At 41.4% G+C, this 21,856-nt stretch overlaps 1 protein-coding gene across 1 annotated transcript in view; it reads left to right on the plus strand.

Annotated features, from left to right (window-relative positions):
- Window positions 1–21,856, plus strand: part of PRIM2 (DNA primase subunit 2) — a 130,985-nt gene that overhangs the window by 77,270 nt on the left and 31,859 nt on the right. Inside the window, exons 11-12 of the mRNA XM_054063146.1 lie at window positions 12,730–12,856; window positions 13,874–13,956. Of these exons, the coding sequence (XP_053919121.1) occupies window positions 12,730–12,856; window positions 13,874–13,956 (210 nt within the window). The remainder of the gene's footprint in view (window positions 1–12,729; window positions 12,857–13,873; window positions 13,957–21,856) is intronic.

The following is a 21,856-nucleotide window of genomic DNA, read 5'->3' on the forward strand; positions in this document are numbered from 1 at the left end:
GATAGTGCTTTTAAGCATGCATAGCTATCCCCAGTGCAATTTATGGACAATATGGTGGTTCTTTAACCACCTCCTTAAATCCCTATGAATATATTCTTTATCAGTCGATTGGCTTCATTTGGTTTTGGTATTTTAATTTCTCATTTGTTTTAGATTTAGGGGTTGATTTGCAGCTAGATTCTTTTTTTACTTACCCCGTTTATATCGGGTCATGATGCCTACTGGTTTGGGAACATAATTTGATGCATAAATTAGAAAAGGACATTTATTCTGTCACATTTTTAATTGTAATTCCATAATTGAATGCTAATTGATACTTTTATTCTTCAAGTATTTAAACGTTACAAATCTGCAGCCCAGAATGACACGTTGAACAGCAAGCCACAATATTTGACATCTAAGAGATAAAAGATATAAGTATAATTGAAATTCCTCTATACAGATTAAAATCTGGGGGTTTTTTAAGTGTACACCAGTAGTACTGTAATGCAAATAGATGGCGAGGCTTGAATTCTTCTCAGCTGTCTAAAGGGTATTATGGAACATTAAGAAAATGTTTACTCTCTCCTAGGAAATGAAAAAATGTAATAAAAGTGCAGCATATATTACCTCTAGAATCTTATGCCCCTGAAATCTGTGGAAGAGGGAGAATACATCATTGCAACAAAGCATCAATATAGTTAACATATTGCCCTTGCTACCACTAGTTATCGAGGGGCTTAGATGGTCAAGTTCTTGATTATAAAATCATTGTAAAATGAAATAGAAATTTTTTCCTTCCAGAAGTGACTGTAAAAATTAGCTTCAGTAGAACCGCTGCCTGTATTTCTCTTTCATTACCTGGAAATTATCGTTTCATACTTTAGTTGCAGTGAGGTAGAACAAGTGAATTTTCAAGATTTTGAGTGCATTATTTGTATTCTGAATTGACAAAGTGTTGTTCTATTCATAACATTATTATATGTTGAATGGCTATGCTTACCTAGTAAAACTGAGCATAAAGAAAGTCACAGTTCTTTTATAATATATTTCTAAATGTTTTTTTGTTATCTACAAACAAAATTAGCTCTTGAAGTTGCTTTAAAAGCAGGCTAAAAGCGATTTGATTGTCATAATAGACATGAAAATGCATTTTCATTTACATGACTCATTTTGATTCCCAAACTTACTATTGAATTTACATTAAACCTTTTCTCTAAATGCAAATTTGAAGGAAAAAAACCTGTAATGTGTAATTGTTATGGACGTTTCAAGACAGCAGGTGCTCTACGTGCATCCTGGATGTGTAGGCTTGAAGTAAAAATTAATATTTAAATTAAATTTCAACCCTAAATGCTAAAGAAAAAGTCTAAAAAGATTTCACTATTCCCAAATTTAAACAATATGCGGAAGAGATGTTTTGAGTGAATTTGTTCTATAGTCATAACTTATAGAATCACCAGGTTGAAAAAGACCTCTTGGATCATCGAGTCCAACCATTCCTATCAACCACTAAACCATGTCCCTGAGTATCTCATCCACCCGTTGTTTAAATACCTCCAGGGATGGTGACTCCACCCCCTCCCTGGGCAGCCTCTGCTGGTGCAATGACCCTTTCTGTGAAAATTTTTTTCCTGATATCCAGTCTGAACCTCCCCTGGCGGAGCTTGAAGCCATTCCCCCTTGTCCTGTCCCCTGTCACTGGGAGAAGAGGCCTGAACCCTCCTCTCCACAACCTCCTTTCAGGTAGTTGTAGAGAGCAATAAGGTCTCCCCTCAGCCTCCTCTTCTCCAGGCTAAACAACCCCTTTTCCCTCAGCCACTCCTCATAAGACTCATTCTCCAGCCCCCTCACCAGCTTCGTTGCTCTTCTCTGGACATGCTCCGGAGCCTTCACATCCTTCTTGGAGCGAGGGGCCAGAACTGAACACAGGATTCGAGGTGCGGTTTCACCATTGCCGAGTACAGGGGCAGAACCACCTCCCTGGACCTGCTGGTCACGTTGTTTCTCATACAAGCCAACTAGGAATGAGAATTAAAAGCATGACAGGAAGCCATAAGAGCATGGACTGCTGTTTTTGTATCTGTGTCAAGCTGAATTAGTACACTTTTCTTGTTAGTTGTAGCTGGGAAAAGTATTTTTTCTTTCCTTTGGCTATGGTAATTTGCTAATAAGAAGCACTGAGGAGTTAGAATCAAAATCATGAGGACTTAGTTCTTCTTCTTCCCCATTTGGTTCCATATGAACAGTTAGAGCTGAGCTTGAAAACTAGGAATTTGTTGCAACACCTCTGTGATCTGGCCGAGACCTTTAGTCCAAAGAATCATAATCTTCTTCAGCAGAATGGAAACAAGCTTCAGTTGCCATTAAAATTGGGTTATTTTTGACATTAAGTGTATCACAGTAAGTATGCTAAATCTAGGCAAGATTTTTGCTATCATCTGTTGGCGTTTTTATTAAAGGTTGTGTCTTACAGATGGGAATTTGTCCTTCATGTCCTGTGCACATTTGTTTATGCTTGCCAGCATTCTGTTCCCATTTCTTGTGGAGTACTTCAGGATTTTGAAACACTGGGATGAGTACTGTTGGCATATTACTGACATACTGATCTGCATGATTTGATTTCTCCAGTTTGTTTTCCATAGCTATTGACCAAAGCAGGAGGAAAGAGACCCATAATGGATTCTGGAAGTGAGAGGACCAAGAAAGCATACTCACAGGGGTCACATTCAGTTGTATTCCAAGAAGTATGATCAAATGTAAATAACTTCTTAGAGAGTCCTGTTAAGTTCTACTAAGTCACAGAAAAGAGCTGGGCTAAGATTCCTCACTGTCTTTCAAATGTCAAGAATATTAGCCTATAAATGTGTAACTCTGGCCTGTGGCTAGAGAGGAGTCGCTGTCAGTGTTGTCAACATTAATTCTGTTTATTATTGTGGACACAGTCATTCTGGAAGAAAATTAGCAGAATAAGAAAATCAGCAGAAAATGAGCCTATCTAATTAGAGCTGGAGATAGCTGTTTACTTCCAGATTAGTTAAGCATCGTGTGATGAAATTAAAACAGTTTAACTTTGTTTGTTTCAATGGTGATTTTTTTTTTTTTTTTTTTGGTAATAAGAATCATAGAATCATGGAATAGTTTGGGTTGGAAGGGACCTTAAAGATCATCTAGTTCCAACCCCCCTGCCATGGGCAGGGACATCCCAGGAAATCAGGCTGCCCAAGGCCCCATCCAACCTGGCCTTGAACACCTCCAGGGATGGGGCAGCCACAACCTCCCTGGGCAACCTTTGCCAGTGCCTCACCACTCTCATGGTGAAGAAATTCTTCCTAATATCTAGTCTAAATCTGCCCCTCTCTGATTGAAACCCATTCCCCCTCGTCCTATCACTACAAGCCTTTACGAATAGCCCTTCCCTGGCTTTCCTGTAGCCCCTTCAGGTACTGGAAGGTCACTATAAGTTCTCCTTCAGCCTTCTCTTCTCCAGGCTGAACAAGCCCAACTCTCTCAGCCTGTCCTTGTATGGGAGGTCCTCCAGCCCTCTATAACATTCACAATGCTCACACGAGTAAACTTGTACTCATTGCTGCGCTGACCTCTTTATTAAACAAAGAATATAGTACGTGTTCGGTGACTGTTTCTCCCATAGTCCATTTTACTTTTTTTTCCAAATTAGACAAGTAGATGAAGCACATAATTGCTCCAGTTGACATATAAGAAATCAGATATGAATATAAGAGTACATGTTCTTTGTGATACGTGGTAGAAATGTGCTACCGCTTACTTCAGCAAAATAAGTTGAAAGTAATCAGGTTTTCACCATTTATGCCAATATGCAATATATGTAATAATCCCTGGGAAGGTATTGTTCGCTTACAACTTTATATAAACATATAAATAAATGAATATACATAAACGTGTATATATATTAAAAAAGAAGTGGAATAAGAATAGTAATGCATGGTAAGTGGTGTATGATGTTGTGCTATTGAATTCAACTTGTTAGCTTGGCTGGTATTTGAATTTACAGGTAGAATATTCGGTGGTAAAGGGATGCTTTGTCCAACAGTAATGCTTTTTAGTATCAATTAATGGAGTTACTGGCATTTCCAAAATTAGCCGTGTTCACTTCCCTGCCTGTCTCCCAGCGGTACGTGCTGCGTCAATTCCCTGTGCTGGGGGAATAATCTGCAGCTTCACTTGGAAGTGTTTTCTTTTAGCATGCGTTAGAATTTTGTTTTGCTTCCCACATCTGGAGTTCTGAACACTAGAAGGAATAAAGCCAACACAGAACCTTACCTTTCTACCCTTTTACTTGTATTTTATTTAAAACAATGTTGCCTGACCTTTTAAACCCAAGGTCCTTACTGGTTTGTCAGTAATCTTAAAGATATGAAACAGAAAGTGTCTTTGGGATGTAATTATGTAGATTTAAGAGAGTGATGTAGTTTTAATTATGCCCTGTAGATAAAGTAGATGCATATTAAACTCAGTTATGTTTCATGCTTCCCTCTGCAACTTTCTTTTCTCAGGCCTAAAATTCCTAATCAGCATATCAGTGTAACTTGCAGTTATCTCAATTTACTGAATATCAGCAAGAACCTTTTTCACTATTGGTGATTTTTTATTTTAGCTTTTCTGTTCCGTAAGACAGTATTTTTGTTACAGAGATTGTTTTTTAAAAACCTTCAAATAAAAAACCGCCTAATTTTTGTGTAATATGTTGGTTTGCAATCTTAAAGCAGTATTTCTTAAGTGAAATGGAGCTGGTATAAAACCACTATTTTTCACCATATTTTTGCTTCATGGGTGTTATTCAAATAGATGACAACTGATGATGATGTATTAGAAAGCATAAAATAATTTTAGACTACAATATACTTGGCGTGGGCGCAAAAATATTCTAGGAATCATGGTAATAAGTGATATGGCAAAAATGTGTGTTTTATTACTCCAAACAGAATCCCTTTTTCAGTTGCCATCAGATTTCTCAGTTCTGTTCTTTTAAAAGTGGAATTCTCCAGTCTTTGTTGTGAAGCCAAAGTTACGGTGGCATTTTCCTATGATTATTCACTTTGAAGTACTTTAATTTGCTCAGCCTTTTTTTAGCCTCTTAAAAATGTATTTTCCCTTACTTTTGATTTTCAATTTCAACATCTGACTTATGTTATATGTAAGGGAAAATTTTGAACGATCTTTCAGACTGTGTTGTGTCTTAGGGACAGAGAAGAGCTCTAGCTGCATAATCTCTCTTCCAGGGCATTAATTGTAGTGCTGGCATAATTTTAGTGATGGTTTTAAACTGCACTACCTACCTTATAAATAAATAGGATCAGTTTTCATAGTTGTTACATGTTAGACACTGAAGTCTGTATTTAGTAAAGTAGAATATGAGCAGGTTAGGGATAAGGTTCTTGCAGTGACAAGAATGAAAGCAATAAATATCTTTCCTATACTGAAACTAATTTTGATCAGCATCTGGTTTCTTATGACTTGTTTTATTCCCAGCAACACACATTTCCTTTCCATACTGTAGTATCTTTTTAGAATCTTATGTATAAAAGTGGATGTGAAGCCAGACCTTTAATTTGCGAAGATTCCTTTTGCAGTCTTGAACTACTTGTCAGACTTGCACTTTATTATCTCTGTAGAAAGCCTGTGTACTTGTCAGAAGAGGTTTCTGTTTTATTAGCCATCACAGCAGCAGCAAGTAAGTCAGTCCGTGACATTTTAAGAAGAATAATAGATGGATTTGTCTGTCCAGTTGCCAGATTTCTAAGTTCAGCAATTGTGAAATATCTGAATGTCACTAAGTGTGGTCTTTAGCAGGCTCTGTTGAATAACTTCTTGACCATGCAACTCTCTCTTTATAGCTGTCTGCTGAAAAATACCTGCTGCACATTGCCGCAAACACCACCAGTAATATATTTAAGCTTTTTGGCTATTTACCCCAAGTTCTGAGCCAAGAGTTAACTGTTTTTGAGATGCAAATATATTCGTCAGTATCTTTTGATTACTTTCCAGGACAAAGTGAACGACGTAGCCGATCTCTTCCAGTTGTGTTTCTGTGCCTTTGTACAAAAAAGTTTGGGTAAAAATAGCTTTATTAATCTAGATATAATTGTTTGAAATAATATTTTAAAATTATTTTACTAAAGGCTCAGATTTCCCGTAATCCTATAAACTGACTTGCAGGACAAAACCTAGGATCCTGTATACTTTGCTTTCTCTTTCAATAATGCCCATGTAGTTGTTGTAACATCATTTAACTGTCATATTCCATCTGTCTGTATTCAGCCTATATTTCATATTCAGTCATCCAGAAAAGCAGCATGTTGAATCAAATGTGCGCTCTCCTGATATACCACATAGGCACGATGTAAATAAAAATGTATTTTTGCTTTCGGAATTGATTTAACATTCTACTGCATGTCTTTGAAATCTATTGAATCTCAGGACAACTCTTTTGTACATTTATGCGCACAATTTATGTTTCAGGAATTTAAAATATCGATTTAGGAAAGTTAGATTACTGTAAATAGGGCTTAAATATTTCAGCGTTATGGAGGTCAGAGGTTCTTGAAAGGTTAGTTCCTGATTTTGTATTGTATTTTGTACAGTGCTGTTTAGCTGTGAAGCTGAATTCTGTGTGATGTGGTATGCTCTAAGCTTCTCCTGTTCCCTATGTCTCCTCTTAAGTCCTCTCACACGAGGAGAAAAACAAACTGTCCCTCAAATACCTTTCCTCCCACATCCCACTGTGTGAGGGAGCAGAAAGTAGTGGTCTTTATGGCAAGTTTCTTTGTTTAAATTCCAATTATTCTTTTTGTTTTCCTCATTCGTCTGTTTAATAGAGGTGGGTTTGGGGCATGACAACTGCGGCATTACCAGGTGAATCCAAGGAATTATTCTTTTTTAAAAAAGAAAGATTGTTTTTGTAGATGGTGAATTACAGTAGTTACTCTCTCATTCTATTTTCTTATCAGAAATATTTCCCTATTTTTAGAGCCTTACAGCAAGCAATGGGATGTATATTACTTTTCCTAAGACAACTCGGAGCAGTCTGGCAGTAGGGTTTCTTTATTTTTCTGTTTGCACTTCCCCTGCAATCAAGTAGTTTTTTAATTAATGATGAATTAATAAATGAAAAAATATATTAAAGATTGGAAAATAGTCTTGCGCATTTTAAAACTAGCTTTCTTCTGTCATTAAATGCAAAAAAACTCTTGCCATACTTGCAGTCTAGAGTTCAAATATGTCATGATTGCAATGCACTTTGTGCATAAGATGGAATATAAAATCATCTTTATATGTAAGCAGTTCTCCTTATGACAGCAAGGTTAATATCTGTTTTTCTGCACTTTTATTTCCTTTGATTATCATCTTAAAATGTCATTTTGTCTTTTATTGTGCTCTTAAAACAAATCACAGTGTTCTTGAGCCAAACTGTGCTATTTGGAAAGCTCCATTATCAAGTTTACTCTGTATTCTAAATGGCTGACAAAAATCAAATCTCCGTGTGTGGTTTTGTGTTTTAATGCTTTGGTTTTGTCATCCTTTTAGGTCTGTATCAGTAAAGTTCAGTCTACATGATCCAAGAGTAGACATAAGGAATACTTATCAGTCTGAGGAAATATTGGCTACTCAGCCTCGTTGCAGTTTTATTCTGAGAATTATTAGATTCTTTCCAATTATCAATTTATTCAGAAAATTCGTTCTATTTTTTTTTGTGTCTATTTATTCTGTGGATTTGCTGATATCTTGAGACATTATGTGACTGGACACTTAAAATCCTTCTGTTTATGACACTGATGCTTGTCCAAGAGGTTTAACCATATCTCTGTAAAAGGCAAGTTTTTTTGCCAGAGTTGCATGACATTTTGATAACTTCGTCACTTGGATTGGTTGGAGGGATATTCTCCAGCCCAAGTCACTGGTTGACTATCAGTGATGCTGCTGCTTCTGCAAATCTGAGGCTTTACGGTAAAATTGAATGTCTTGGACTTTACTATGTCTTATTACAGACTAGATTGGGTCAAACATGGATTCCTAATGAATGAGGACTGCTTGGCTGGTGAACTGTTATAACCTGATGGTGATAGCAGTTTAGCACTCAAATCCCATGATTGACGGAGAAGGCCTGACTTTGTTTTTTTAAGTGACCTTGCTCCTCGTGTGCCTTTTGTCATGTAATGCTGGACTTGGCTTCAGATGCCATTCTGGTCAGCGTGTGGGTTGAGGAATAACTGTAAAGGATTCCTAATAGCATCACTACATACATGGTTTTATGGTTTTAGAATAGAACACTTCTGTGGTTTAAGGAGTCCAAAAGTCACTGCTTCAAAGACTGCATAATTAGGGAATGCTGCACAGTTCAACCAACTCGTAAAAAATGGGCAATTCTGTGAATTTCTGTCTACTTTGCAATCTGTTAACACTCTTACATCTCTGTTGTGATACAAGCCAGCAGGCAGCTAAATACCTCATGGCTGTTTGCACTCGCCCCCTGGTGAGTTGTGGTAGAGAATCAGAAGGACAGAAAGTGAGAAAACCTGTGGGTTGAGATAAAGACAGTATAATAGGTAAAGCAAGAGCTGTGCGTGTAAACAAAGCAAAACAAGGAATTCATTCACTACTTCCCATCAGCAGGCAGGTGCTCAGCCATCTCCAGGAAACCAGGGCTCTGTCATGCATAACAGCTAACGGTGAAGACAAGTGCCATCACTCTGAACGTGTTCCCCACCTTCCTTCTGTCTCCCCAGCTTTATATGCTGAGCATGATGTCAAATTGTATGGAACATCCCTTTGGTCACTTGGGGTCAGCTGTTGTGTCCCCCTCTCATCTTCTCAAGCACCTCCAGCCTGCACACTGGTGGAGTGGGGTGAGAAGCAGAAGAGACCTTAACTCTGTGTAAGCGCTGCTCAGCAGTAACTAAATCATCCCTGTATTATCCACACTGTTTCCAGCACAAAGCCAAAATCAGCTACTAGGAAGAAAATTAACTCTACCCTAGCCAAAACCAGCACAATGTCTTTCAGTGATAATGCTTTTTGTGTTCTCCTTTGCTGCTGAATGTTTTGGGCACTCTCTTTCTGCCACTTCTGATGAAATGAAAACCCTGTTAATTTACTGCTCGTCTTCCACTGAAAGATACTCTTCCAAATCACATCAGTTAACTTCTCTGAATATTAAAATGTGAGAATCAGTGATTGAAAAACATCAGCAGAGAAATCTGAAAGGCATTGGTGTGCTTGCAATTCATAGAGTGTGGTGTGGGTTGTTTTCCTAACTGAATTAGATTCCTTAGTTTAGAAATTGATTATTAGATTTTTTTTTTTCCTGTATCATACTAAACTTTCTAAGTGAATGTGTTATGGACTAAATTCAATATTACTGGGGTATACAAGGAATTTGACTGATCAAGACTTTTCTGATTTCTATGTAGCAGATAGAGCCATCTCCAGGCCAAAGCAGTTCTTGCCTCAGGTGTTTTGGGAAATCTGTAATAGGAGGGAAGAGGTTGTTTTGTACTTGATTTGAATTAGTCTGTAATTTGCTGCACAGCCCATCAGACTTTTCCGTCTCAGTTTTACCCGATGTCTCTCATCTGTACCTGAAAGCACAGAAATACAGGTTGAGACTTTAGGATAAATTGAAACTGTTTGTCATTGGCAGATGGAACAGCACGTATTTATGCTCCTAAATGACAACCATACTTTGGAAAAGATAACCTTAAGTTGAGGTTATTTTAAGAGTGAACTTGAAAGCTTGGAAAAATATATGCCAGCTAAGCAGTGTCAACAGTAATGATTTGAGTGACTGCCTAGGAAATAGGTGAAAAAGTGAAGAAATTATTTCAGAAGACACACAGTTTGTGTGATAAATTTATGAATTTGATGCTGTTATCCATACAGGCTCAACAATTTTAGGCAGGAGATTACCCAATGACTGTTTAAAAAAAGGTTTTAAACCATTACATCTTTGAATTTTGCAGAGTTGGTACTAGTCTGATGGTCATCCAAGAAGCCAGATAGAATTACTGCAGTCATTTTGCCTAGTTATTAGACTTTAAATAAATAAATCTCCCAGTACTGTAAGGAATAGATGCATAAAAGTTACATGAGTATATAAAAGTAGTAAAACCGAAACAAGAAAGTTTTGCACAGATGTGAACCTGAGCATGCAGGGCTTAGAAAACCCGTCAGCAAATTATTTTACATCCTAATACACATGCTGAATATCAGAATTGATTACTACATTTATGGAGGACCTAGTTCTGTTTCCAGATACTAATCTGCAAATATGACAAGTGAAATAAGGACAGTAGCTCTCAGTGATGACATGGTACTTTGCAGTGGCTGGAATGACTTGTGAGTTCTTGTTATTGTTCTCCTTTGAAAGTCTATTCAATTGTATCAAATTGAGAATTATGAGACACACAAGATCCATCCTTCCCTGATTTGTTTGATGAAAAGGAAAGCATATACCTGCCAGATGGTCCATTTGATGTACATCCTCATTCTATATCCAAAGATCTGGTATGCATTTCATAGAATCATAGAATCATTAGGTTGGAAAAGACCTTAGAAATCATCAACTCTAACCGTACCTGTCTACTACTAAATCGTGTTTGACCTTTTCCAGTTTATTTGCTCTAATGACCTGATAGTAGATTGCAGTTAGACTAGTAATTATTATTATTACACTGTAATAGTAAATTTATAGGGTTTTTAAGCTGTTTGTCTGAAATAGTTTAAAACTAAGCCATTTATAACCAGTTGGACTAACCCTGCAAACACCTACATACCTGGTGTGTGCTGCACATAGCTTGTTCATTTTGATCAAGGAACTGTGGAAATCCTACCACCTCAATTTGGGGTGTTAGAATAATTAGGAAGGGACAGTTCCCTACCTCTGCCTTCTTGTTTCTGTGTATTTCAAGCATGTCTAATTATACCTTGATGCTTTTGCTGGCAAAAGGGATTGTTGCTGAGGGGGATTTTTCTTTGTGCAAAATCCTGGAGTAATGTTCTTATGAAAGAGAGAGTCTGATCATTGAGTTCATCCCCCACTGTTCAGAGAGGGCCCTTCTGCAGGATGTGTTTTCAGAAAGGAAATATCACTATTCTTGATTTCTTCCCACTGAGGATGACCATGATGTTAGCAGTGTTCTTCTCTGCCATCTGCCACTGCAAAAACTCTCAGATCCAAACAGTGAGAAAATATCCAACCTTGTCCCAAGACCATGGGGTGTTATTATGTAGCCATTGTTTCTGTGTGCTGCAAGAGCTGTTTCTCAGCATAAAATAATGAGTGAGGTAGTAAAAGTAATTTCTGTGGGCATTAAGGCAAGTGATGTGAATAGTACAGCTCAAAATTTACATATACAGAACTGTTAAAGAGATGTGTTAATTTTTGTGGCAATCTAAGCAATACATCCTGAAGCATTCAAGATTTGCTTCTCCATTACGAAAACCTAATTTAATCTAATTTAACTGCTTGCTCAATTATCCTTTGTTAAGCAAATGAAATATGCTTTCAGTCATCTTTTGCGGAGGAGGAGGAAAAGTTCCAGAGTCTCTGGATGGAAAAATAGGTGCCTATAGGATCACAGACTCCATCTTCAGTTTAACAGGTTCGCTCAGAGGTTGGGAAGTGAAATAGGGACTTCTTTGTATTTGATATTTGCTGTTTTCAGGAGTAAATATACCATTTGCAGCTCCCACTGGAGCAGCAGCAGGAGTCGGGCAGCAGCTGCTGCTTGCCCTGCAAAGGGAAGGGTGTCTGTTCCCCCATCCCTTCTTGAGTACATGCACACACCCATAGCGGATCCTCCTGTAGTCTTACTCTTCTTTCTAATGAAGAGTTGGTAACCCCCAGCTCCGTTTCTAGGAAAAATAATGCTCCTTTTCGATTCAACCAACCAGTTCTTTTCTCTCCTGTGCAAAAGGGTTGACTGGATAGAAATATCCCTGTGTGCTGGATCCTGCATGTGGCTATGTTCCTTGATGTTGTATAGTACCTAATGCGACTTAATGGAATCCATATGTTAAATTATCTCATTCTACTACAGATTTTGCGTCACCTGTTGCCACATATAAAATAACATGAACTCATGTGAGTGAGTGTTCTCCACAGGACTTATCTAAAAGGATGTATTGATAGGGCTGTACTCAGCTGCCAAGAGAAGTGTTTGTGTACATGTGCAGTACTTTAGACAAAAGAAGTTTGCTAAAATCTTTCTCTTTAGTACAAGCGAAACATACTGCATTTTAGAATCGAATGAATTGAACTCCCATGCTGAAACAAAGAATAGGTAAAGCATTATACTTTGGGAGAACAAGGAGTAAAGAAATCTATATTTCTGGGTTTTGCCCTGGTAACATAGTCAATGTATAGACATTTATGAAAGATTTCAAATTACCATGTTTTCTCCGTTTACAAACATCATGGGGTTCAAAATTTTGATCTTTAAATCATCTTATTTTTAAAGCAATTACCACATCAGCTGAAAAGACTTTAAATCAATGCAGTTAAACACTTCTCTTGTGATATGTCTGTAAAACACGTATGTTTTACACACATATGTACAAGTCAATGTAACATAACATCAAGAAACTCAATGTTTATTTTTCTCACTTTGAATATGTTTGGAAGATTTATTTTGTTATCCAATATTTCTGTTTGCACAGCAGATAGACTCACTGACAAAATATGTAAGAATTTATTCTTTTGTTTTTATTTAGTTTGACAAAGGATACGCTTACAGCATTCGCCACAACTATGGGAAAGAAGGAAAGAGAACTGATTATACCCCATACAGCTGCATGAAGATTATCATGTCCAATCCACCAAGTCAAGGGGATTATCATGGTGAGTTCCTTTAAAACTCAGGGCTAGAGAAGTTACTGCCTCCTGTAGTCTCCTAAATTACATGTTTATTAGGAGGGGAGATATCATTGCGCTGATAGGCCCTGTGGGAATGGCAGGAATATGTGCCAGGGGAGGTTTAGGTTGGATATTAGGAAAAAAGTTATTCAGAGGGTGGTGGAGCACTGGAACAGTAGGCATCAAGCCTGACGATATTCAAGAAGCATTTGGACAATGCCCTCAAACACATGCTGTGAATGTTGAGGTTGCCCTGTGCAGGAACAGGAATTGGACTTGATGATCCTTGTGGGTCCCTTCCAACTCAGTTGATTCTGTATTTAGTTTCAAGGCTCCCAGTAGTCTTGCACTGATCTCTTTAGAGTGTGTCTTGATATCTTCTGGTTTTGTATACATTGTGTTGTGCAGCGCAAGGAGACTTTAAATGAACAGATGCTTTAAAAAGTGGCCAGTTAGAGGTGTTTTGAGATATAAATAAAATCATGTGCAGGATAATTTAAAACCTCAGTAAATGAGAATTATGATCAGTTTATGTTGAGATATTTGATATAACTTCTGAGCCTGTGGTGCCTTGGTAACTGTGCAGTGGAGTAATTATTAGAAAGAAAGAAAGAAAGAAAGAAAGAAAGAAAGAAAGAAAGAAAGAAAGAAAGAAAAGAAAGAAAGGAAAGAAAGAAAGGAAAGAAAGAAAGGAAAGAAAGAAAGGAAAGAGAAAGAAAGAAAGAAAGAAAGAAAGAAAGAAAGAGAAAGAAAGAAAGAAAGAAAGAAGAAAGAAAGAAAGAAAGAAAGAAAGAAAGAAAGAAAGAAAGAAAGAAAGAAAGAAAGAAAGAAAGAAAGAAAGAAAGAAAGAAAGAAAGAGTAATTGTATACATGGGCAATTAACTTTCTTATTAATAAACTGTTACACTGTTGGGAACAACTTAGCTCATGTCTTGAGTCTCTACTGTACCAACTCCTGGGTAGGCAGCCTTGTTTGTAAGCTTGCTTGGTTTTTGCTACCAGGGTGCCCATTCCGCCACTGTGATCCTGAACTCTTGAAGCAGAAACTGCAATCATATAAGATCCCTCCCAGTGGAGTAACTCAGGTAAGGCATATTATGTTTGGCACTTGGCACTTTCATTAATAAGGCACTACTTTTCAGTTTTACTTTCTGTTTGTATATCAATGCTATATACAATTTGTCTGTAGGTGTTGTGAAATATCTCCTTTTTTATTAAGGGTTTAAACCAGAATCTTGTCTTTCTGGCTCCAGTGCTTCTGCTGATGTGTTGATTATTGTCATCATCTTTTACTGTTTAATATTCTGAATTTGTTTATTACTATAGTAAATACAATGCAAAATTTGTTTTACTGCACTGGGATAAAAAAAATAAATAAATCTGGCAGTATTTTAGAGTATTTATTTTTATAAATATATTCTTCACTGTGTAGTCAGAAGGCATAAATAAGTGCTTTCTGTAAATAAAAAAAAGCATACATTTTTAATCATCCATTGCGCTAACTTCCCTTAATCAACAAAAGGACATGAAATGCCTGGTGAAATTAAGCAGAGATTTTTAGCAGCTTTTCAAACATTAGTTTGAAAACCTATGTTATACAGCAAGGACAATGCAGACTGTGACTCCTGTTGCCTGCTCTAGCGAGAGGTTAAGGCTATAAAAGGATGCCATCATCTTTGTTGGAGGAAGACATATGGCTTAGGCTTAAGCTGAGACAGTTCAGCAAAAGGTTATGTGTTAAGTGCCTGAAACCTGCTTTAGGTCCATCGGAAAAACTTGCTTTAAGTTTTTGTCTTTAGTTCAGGTGAAGTGTCACCATTGCTTGTTGGGCATCAACGGAGTGTTGAACTAGATAGAAAAGAATGTAAAAGTTCCACTTAAAGTATCTCTCCAGAAGGAATAATTAACATATAAATTAAAATGTAATAGTTTTGCAGTGTTTTATTGTTTGCTCATAGTCATTCTTGACAAATTCTTGAAATACCTAGACTTTTTCTAGGAAAGTTTTCTTTTTCTTCTCTTCTTCTGCTTCATACAAATAAGCATTTGACTGCTTGCTGTATATCTGACAGGCACTAGGGACACATTCCTTTGACTTTTTTCCTTTTTATATGCATCAAAAATTGATGCTTCTCTGAGATTTTTATCCTGCTAATCATTGGAAAGATTGGTGAGGATTTACTGTTTTAGATGCCTCACTGTGTGTGGGTAGGATTTAGTAGAGGTTATTTCTTCAGTGAATTTGAACAATAGGTCAGTATCTTTATATTTAACATAGTTCCTCACTTGATGGAAATTAGGTTTTAGAGGGATTTTCTGTGCATGTGTTTTTGTTCTTTTTTTCCCTTGTAAAGTAGCACAGAGATTCAGTTGGAGTCTTGAAAAAGAGACTATGAAAAATCTTGTCTCCATCAGTGTCTGCTTTGCCTGGACGTGGACACTGTGCTGTCAATGAATTTTTTCTGATGTCCAGCCTGAACCTCCAGTGGTGGAGCTTGAGGCCATTCCCCTTTGTCCTGTCCCCTGTCACTTGAGATAAGAGGCCAGCTCCCTCCTCTCTCCAAGCTCCTTTCAGGTAGTTCCCCGCAGCTCAGCTTGCTTGCTCCACGAAGGTGATGGGAGCTGAGCTGCTGCTTCCTTTCAGCAGCGCTTAAGTTCTGCAGGGCTTGCGACCAGTCGGTCCTCTTAGATCACCTATTGTCACTCCCCACATGGGGCACCATTTGTGGCACTGGCGGCACAGACTCGTTTGGGTGCGGTAGTGAAATCAAATTTATTATGCACAAGCAAAGCTTTATATCCCCATATCTGCCCCGTTAGCCAGCTACCCCGATGATTTTCCACTCTAAGGTCCCACAGTTACAGCCATTCAGCATAACTCTACATGCTACAAATGTTTCTCTTGCCTAGCAAGCAAGAAGTCCAAAGGTTTTTCTCACTAGTTCAGCTCCATGTTTTCTCCTCCTGCTTAACTAGTTGCCCCTTGTTTTTTTGCCCACGAGTGCGATGATATCGGCTGTAGCATCCTGCACGTAGGTGTCAGTGGAATATTCTATCCCCACACAATGACCCACTCCGTGAAATTCCATTCCAAGCAGTGCTTGGTCATATGTATCTTTTAGAACAAATACTATGAAAAGCAGAGTTAAAATGCATATTTTTTTCCAGTTGTTGAAGAGATGAGTGGTGTTAATGCAGTGTGTCCAGTTTAAAGTATTTAAATTCATTAGTTAATCTTAGACATTAGTTCCAGGAGCATTTAATTAGCCCAAATGGGCCCTGCTGGTGTGAAAGGCTCTGTTCATCCTCTCTGTTCATGCTCCCTGTTCATCCGGGCCTGTTGAGTTTCCATTGCTTTCCTTATGCTGGCCTTACGGCTACATGGTAGAATAGATTAAAACCAATGTCCAGTTATAAGTTTACTGGGGAAGATGAGGAACAATAAGGTTCATTTTCAGATGGCAGGAATGGGTGCACAGAATTAGGTTTTCACACTTCAGCCGCTTCAGTTTGTGGTGTATTGAACTACCGATGAGATTTTTATTTAAAAGAGAAAGCAGAGAAAAAGCACACAGAAAAAAGTCAAAGGGATAAACATACACTTGAGGATGAGAAAACAGGAAAACAAGGAACGGACACACGAAATAAAAATGTTTCAGCTCATTGTTCTTGAAAGAGTTGTGTTGCAAACTGAGAATGTACATGAAGCAAATACTTCAATTTTATTTCTTAAATTTTCTTAATTATCATTATTCTGAAGTGCTTCAGATGCTTGCTGTCGTTCTTGATGATAGTCCAGGTTTTGACTCAGCATTTCCATGCAGGAGAGGAATGTGGGTTATCTCTCATATCTGAACCCAGATATAACTGTCGTATCCTGCACGTAAGTAGCAGTGGAATATTCTATCCCCACACAATGACCCATTCCGTGAAAAATTTTCTTCTGATGTCCGGCCTGAACGTCCCCTGGCGCGGCTTGAGGCCATTGCCCCTTGTCCGGTCCCCAGTCACTGGGAGAAGAGGCCAGCTCCCTCCTGGAATCAGCTGGGAGTTGCTGTTCGGGGCTTTGAGCTCGCCCTTAGCTGCGATCCCTGCTCCTTTGTTGCTCGCGCTGGGATCGTCTCCCAGTGGTGTGGGACCTGTGCCGGGATCGGCTCCTTGTTGGCTGCCGTTCCCAGGCAGAAAGCCGCTGTCCCCGTTCACGACGCTCAGTCCTCCTTGAAGAGGCTGGGAAATCTTGTCCAGGCCTTGGAGATTGTCCTTCCTCAGCCCCAGTGACCTGAGCAGTGTCCTGAGCTCTGCTCCGCTGCCGTCTCCGGCTGCTGGAGGGGTTGGACTGCTGGGCGTGCTGAGCCGTGCTGCGGCCACCACGGTGCCTCCTTGGCGACCTGCTTGGGGTCGTGCTTTGGCCACCGTGGTGCCCCTGTGGGGACCTGCTTTGAGCTGTGCTGTGGCCACCACGGTGCCTCCTTGAGGACCTGCGTCGAGCCGTGCTGTGGCCACCGTCGTCCCTCCTTGGTGACCTGCTTCGGATTCTCTCTTGGTTCCCAGCACGGCCACTGCCCTGGTCTCTGCTGGCAGAGGGGCGGTGTTGTTGGCCTGAGGGACGATTCCGTCTCCTTTCCGCAGGGCGACGCTGAGGTCTCCCCGCTTGAGCGTTGGTACGTCTGCGCCTTACTAAGCTCTGCAGGACATAGTCATTGTCTGCCACCTTGCGGTAGAGTTCGTTGAAAGGGCACTTGCAGAGCGGGCACTCATGTATTAAGAGGTACCACTGGAAGATGCAGATAAAACAGAAAGTGTGTCTGCACGAGACCACAGACGCTTCGTCAGTAATGGTTTCCAAGCAGATTGGGCACTGTGGTTCCTTGGACGCATCCTGTGGAGGGGCCTGGGGCTCCTGGCTGGTGCTGGGAGCAGGGGAGGAGATGCTGTTTTCTGCCCGGTTCTCCTCCGATGCCATCTCAGACTGCAAGCAAAGGGGATACAAAGGTTACAATGTGCCCTAGAGACACGACCTGCAGGACGCAGGAAAGCTGTGGAAGTTGAGTTCTCAAGAGTTGCCCACTGTGTCTTGGGGCTGTGTGTGTGCGGGCACAAGCAGCAGGGACGATCCCGGGACTGCCGAGCGATGCCAGAGGCGTCTTTGCGTGTTCCTGCTCTCGGGGCAGGGTGGTGACTGACCTCTGTGAGAGGTGCTGGTAGGAACTGGAAAGGCACGAAAGCCTCGTCGTGGCTCCAAGGCAGGTAAGGGCCAGTGACCCGGACCCTGCCGGAGCTTCTCTCTGGGAGATCCTCTCCGTACCCTGGAAAGGGAGCCTGCGGGATGGGAGTCCTTTGTTCCCCCACCTGCAGAGGTCTGTCCCCGATGGACGAGAACAGCACTGTGGTTCCTGAGGCCTGCCTTGCTCCTTATATAGCCTGATGTCACTGATGTCACAATGGTGGCTGCCTGGTGATGTCACAATGGCTGCCTGGTGAGGTCACAACGGCCGTTCTGGGTGAGGTCACAATGGGACCTCACGCAGAGCACAGGAGCCGCAGACTCGGGAGCAAATATTTCCCATATAGCTCATCTGACAAAACTGCCCCACTGTCCAGCAGAGTCCCATTGCCATATTTTTCCTGTGAATCATTGTCATGCCTCGATCCTCGAGCTACACCCTCGTGTCTGTGCCTTCCTTAGAGTCGCACAGTCGAAGGAGGTGGTTTGATTATCTGTGGCCGGTTCGATGCGGGGTCCGACAGGGTCACTCCCAGGGTGAAATCAAAAAGCAAAATTTATTCTGGCTTCAAACCAAAAGAAACGGAGCAAAACTCTCATGTGCACTGTGAGGTGTGAGGGGGAACTTGCCAAAGTTGTGGAAAACAGATTTCAATGAAGACTTTTAGAGTATGTGGAGAGATTGTATTATGCGTAGAACGCATTTGATCGTACATAAAGTAGCTGTTTGATTAAATTAGAAACTATTAAAGGTTGAACTGAAAAAGATATATCTCTTAAAGTTTGAATTAGACATTCTAACCACCAAAAGGATGTAATTAAAATGGGTGTACGGTCAGGTGCTATTGTTAGAGTTTATTATTGAATCACAGAATAGCAGAGTTTGGAAGACGCCCCTGGAAGTCACGTTGTCCAGCGCCCCCACTCAAGAAGGGTCATCTACAACTTGTTGCCCAGCGCTGTGTCCAGATGGGTTTTGATTATCCTGAAGGGTGGCGATTCCACAACCTCTCTGAGCGACTTGTGGCAGTGCTGGGTCATATGTATCTTTTAGAACAGATACTATGAAAAGCAGAGTTAAAATGCATATTTTTTTCCAGTTGTTGAAGAGATGAGTGGTGTTAATGCAGTGTGTCCAGTTTAAAGTATTTAAATTCATTAGTTAATCTTAGACATTAGTTCCAGGAGCATTTAATTAGCCCAAATGGGCCCTGCTGGTGTGAAAGGCTCTGTTCATCCTCTCTGTTCATGCTCCCTGTTCATCCGGGCCTGTTGAGTTTCCATTGCTTTCCTTATGCTGGCCTTACGGCTACATGGTAGAATAGATTAAAACCAATGTCCAGTTATAAGTTTACTGGGGAAGATGAGGAACAATAAGGTTCATTTTCAGATGGCAGGAATGGGTGCACAGAATTAGGTTTTCACACTTCAGCCGCTTCAGTTTGTGGTGTATTGAACTACCGATGAGATTTTTATTTAAAAGAGAAAGCAGAGAAAAAGCACACAGAAAAAAGTCAAAGGGATAAACATACACTTGAGGATGAGAAAACAGGAAAACAAGGAACGGACACACGAAATAAAAATGTTTCAGCTCATTGTTCTTGAAAGAGTTGTGTTGCAAACTGAGAATGTACATGAAGCAAATACTTCAATTTTATTTCTTAAATTTTCTTAATTATCATTATTCTGAAGTGCTTCAGATGCTTGCTGTCGTTCTTGATGATAGTCCAGGTTTTGACTCAGCATTTCCATGCAGGAGAGGAATGTGGGTTATCTCTCATATCTGAACCCAGATATAACTGTCGTATCCTGCACGTAAGTAGCAGTGGAATATTCTATCCCCACACAATGACCCATTCCGTGAAAAATTTTCTTCTGATGTCCGGCCTGAACGTCCCCTGGCGCGGCTTGAGGCCATTGCCCCTTGTCCGGTCCCCGGTCACTGGGAGAAGAGGCCAGCTCCCTCCTGGAATCAGCTGGGAGTTGCTGTTCGGGGCTTTGAGCTCGCCCTTAGCTGCGATCCCTGCTCCTTTGTTGCTCGCGCTGGGATCGTCTCCCAGTGGTGTGGGACCTGTGCCGGGATCGGCTCCTTGTTGGCTGCCGTTCCCAGGCAGAAAGCCGCTGTCCCCGTTCACGATGCTCAGTCCTCCTTGAAGAGGCTGGGAAATCTTGTCCAGGCCTTGGAGATTGTCCTTCCTCAGCCCCAGTGACCTGAGCAGTGTCCTGAGCTCTGCTCCGCTGCCGTCTCCGGCTGCTGGAGGGGTTGGACTGCTGGGCGTGCTGAGCCGTGCTGCGGCCACCACGGTGCCTCCTTGGCGACCTGCTTGGGGTCGTGCTTTGGCCACCGTGGTGCCCCTGTGGGGACCTGCTTTGAGCTGTGCTGTGGCCACCACGGTGCCTCCTTGAGGACCTGCGTCGAGCCGTGCTGTGGCCACCGTCGTCCCTCCTTGGTGACCTGCTTCGGATTCTCTCTTGGTTCCCAGCACGGCCACTGCCCTGGTCTCTGCTGGCAGAGGGGCGGTGTTGTTGGCCTGAGGGACGATTCCGTCTCCTTTCCGCAGGGCGACGCTGAGGTCTCCCCGCTTGAGCGTTGGTACGTCTGCGCCTTACTAAGCTCTGCAGGACATAGTCATTGTCTGCCACCTTGCGGTAGAGTTCGTTGAAAGGGCACTTGCAGAGCGGGCACTCATGTATTAAGAGGTACCACTGGAAGATGCAGATAAAACAGAAAGTGTGTCTGCACGAGACCACAGACGCTTCGTCAGTAATGGTTTCCAAGCAGATTGGGCACTGTGGTTCCTTGGACGCATCCTGTGGAGGGGCCTGGGGCTCCTGGCTGGTGCTGGGAGCAGGGGAGGAGATGCTGTTTTCTGCCCGGTTCTCCTCCGATGCCATCTCAGACTGCAAGCAAAGGGGATACAAAGGTTACAATGTGCCCTAGAGACACGACCTGCAGGACGCAGGAAAGCTGTGGAAGTTGAGTTCTCAAGAATTGCCCACTGTGTCTTGGGGCTGTGTGTGTGCGGGCACAAGCAGCAGGGACGATCCCGGGACTGCCGAGCGATGCCAGAGGCGTCTTTGCGTGTTCCTGCTCTCGGGGCAGGGTGGTGACTGACCTCTGTGAGAGGTGCTGGTAGGAACTGGAAAGGCACGAAAGCCTCGTCGTGGCTCCAAGGCAGGTAAGGGCCAGTGACCCGGACCCTGCCGGAGCTTCTCTCTGGGAGATCCTCTCCGTACCCTGGAAAGGGAGCCTGCGGGATGGGAGTCCTTTGTTCCCCCACCTGCAGAGGTCTGTCCCCGATGGACGAGAACAGCACTGTGGTTCCTGAGGCCTGCCTTGCTCCTTATATAGCCTGATGTCACTGATGTCACAATGGTGGCTGCCTGGTGATGTCACAATGGCTGCCTGGTGAGGTCACAATGGCCGTTCTGGGTGAGGTCACAATGGGACCTCACGCAGAGCACAGGAGCCGCAGACTCGGGAGCAAATATTTCCCATATAGCTCATCTGACAAAACTGCCCCACTGTCCAGCAGAGTCCCATTGCCATATTTTTCCTGTGAATCATTGTCATGCCTCGATCCTCGAGCTACACCCTCGTGTCTGTGCCTTCCTTAGAGTCGCACAGTCGAAGGAGGTGGTTTGATTATCTGTGGCCGGTTCGATGCGGGGTCCGACAGGGTCACTCCCAGGGTGAAATCAAAAAGCAAAATTTATTCTGGCTTCAAACCAAAAGAAACGGAGCAAAACTCTCATGTGCA

The sequence above is a fragment of the Cuculus canorus genome, chromosome 3 (assembly GCF_017976375.1).
Source record: "Cuculus canorus isolate bCucCan1 chromosome 3, bCucCan1.pri, whole genome shotgun sequence".
NCBI classification, from domain to species: Eukaryota; Metazoa; Chordata; class Aves; order Cuculiformes; family Cuculidae; genus Cuculus; species Cuculus canorus.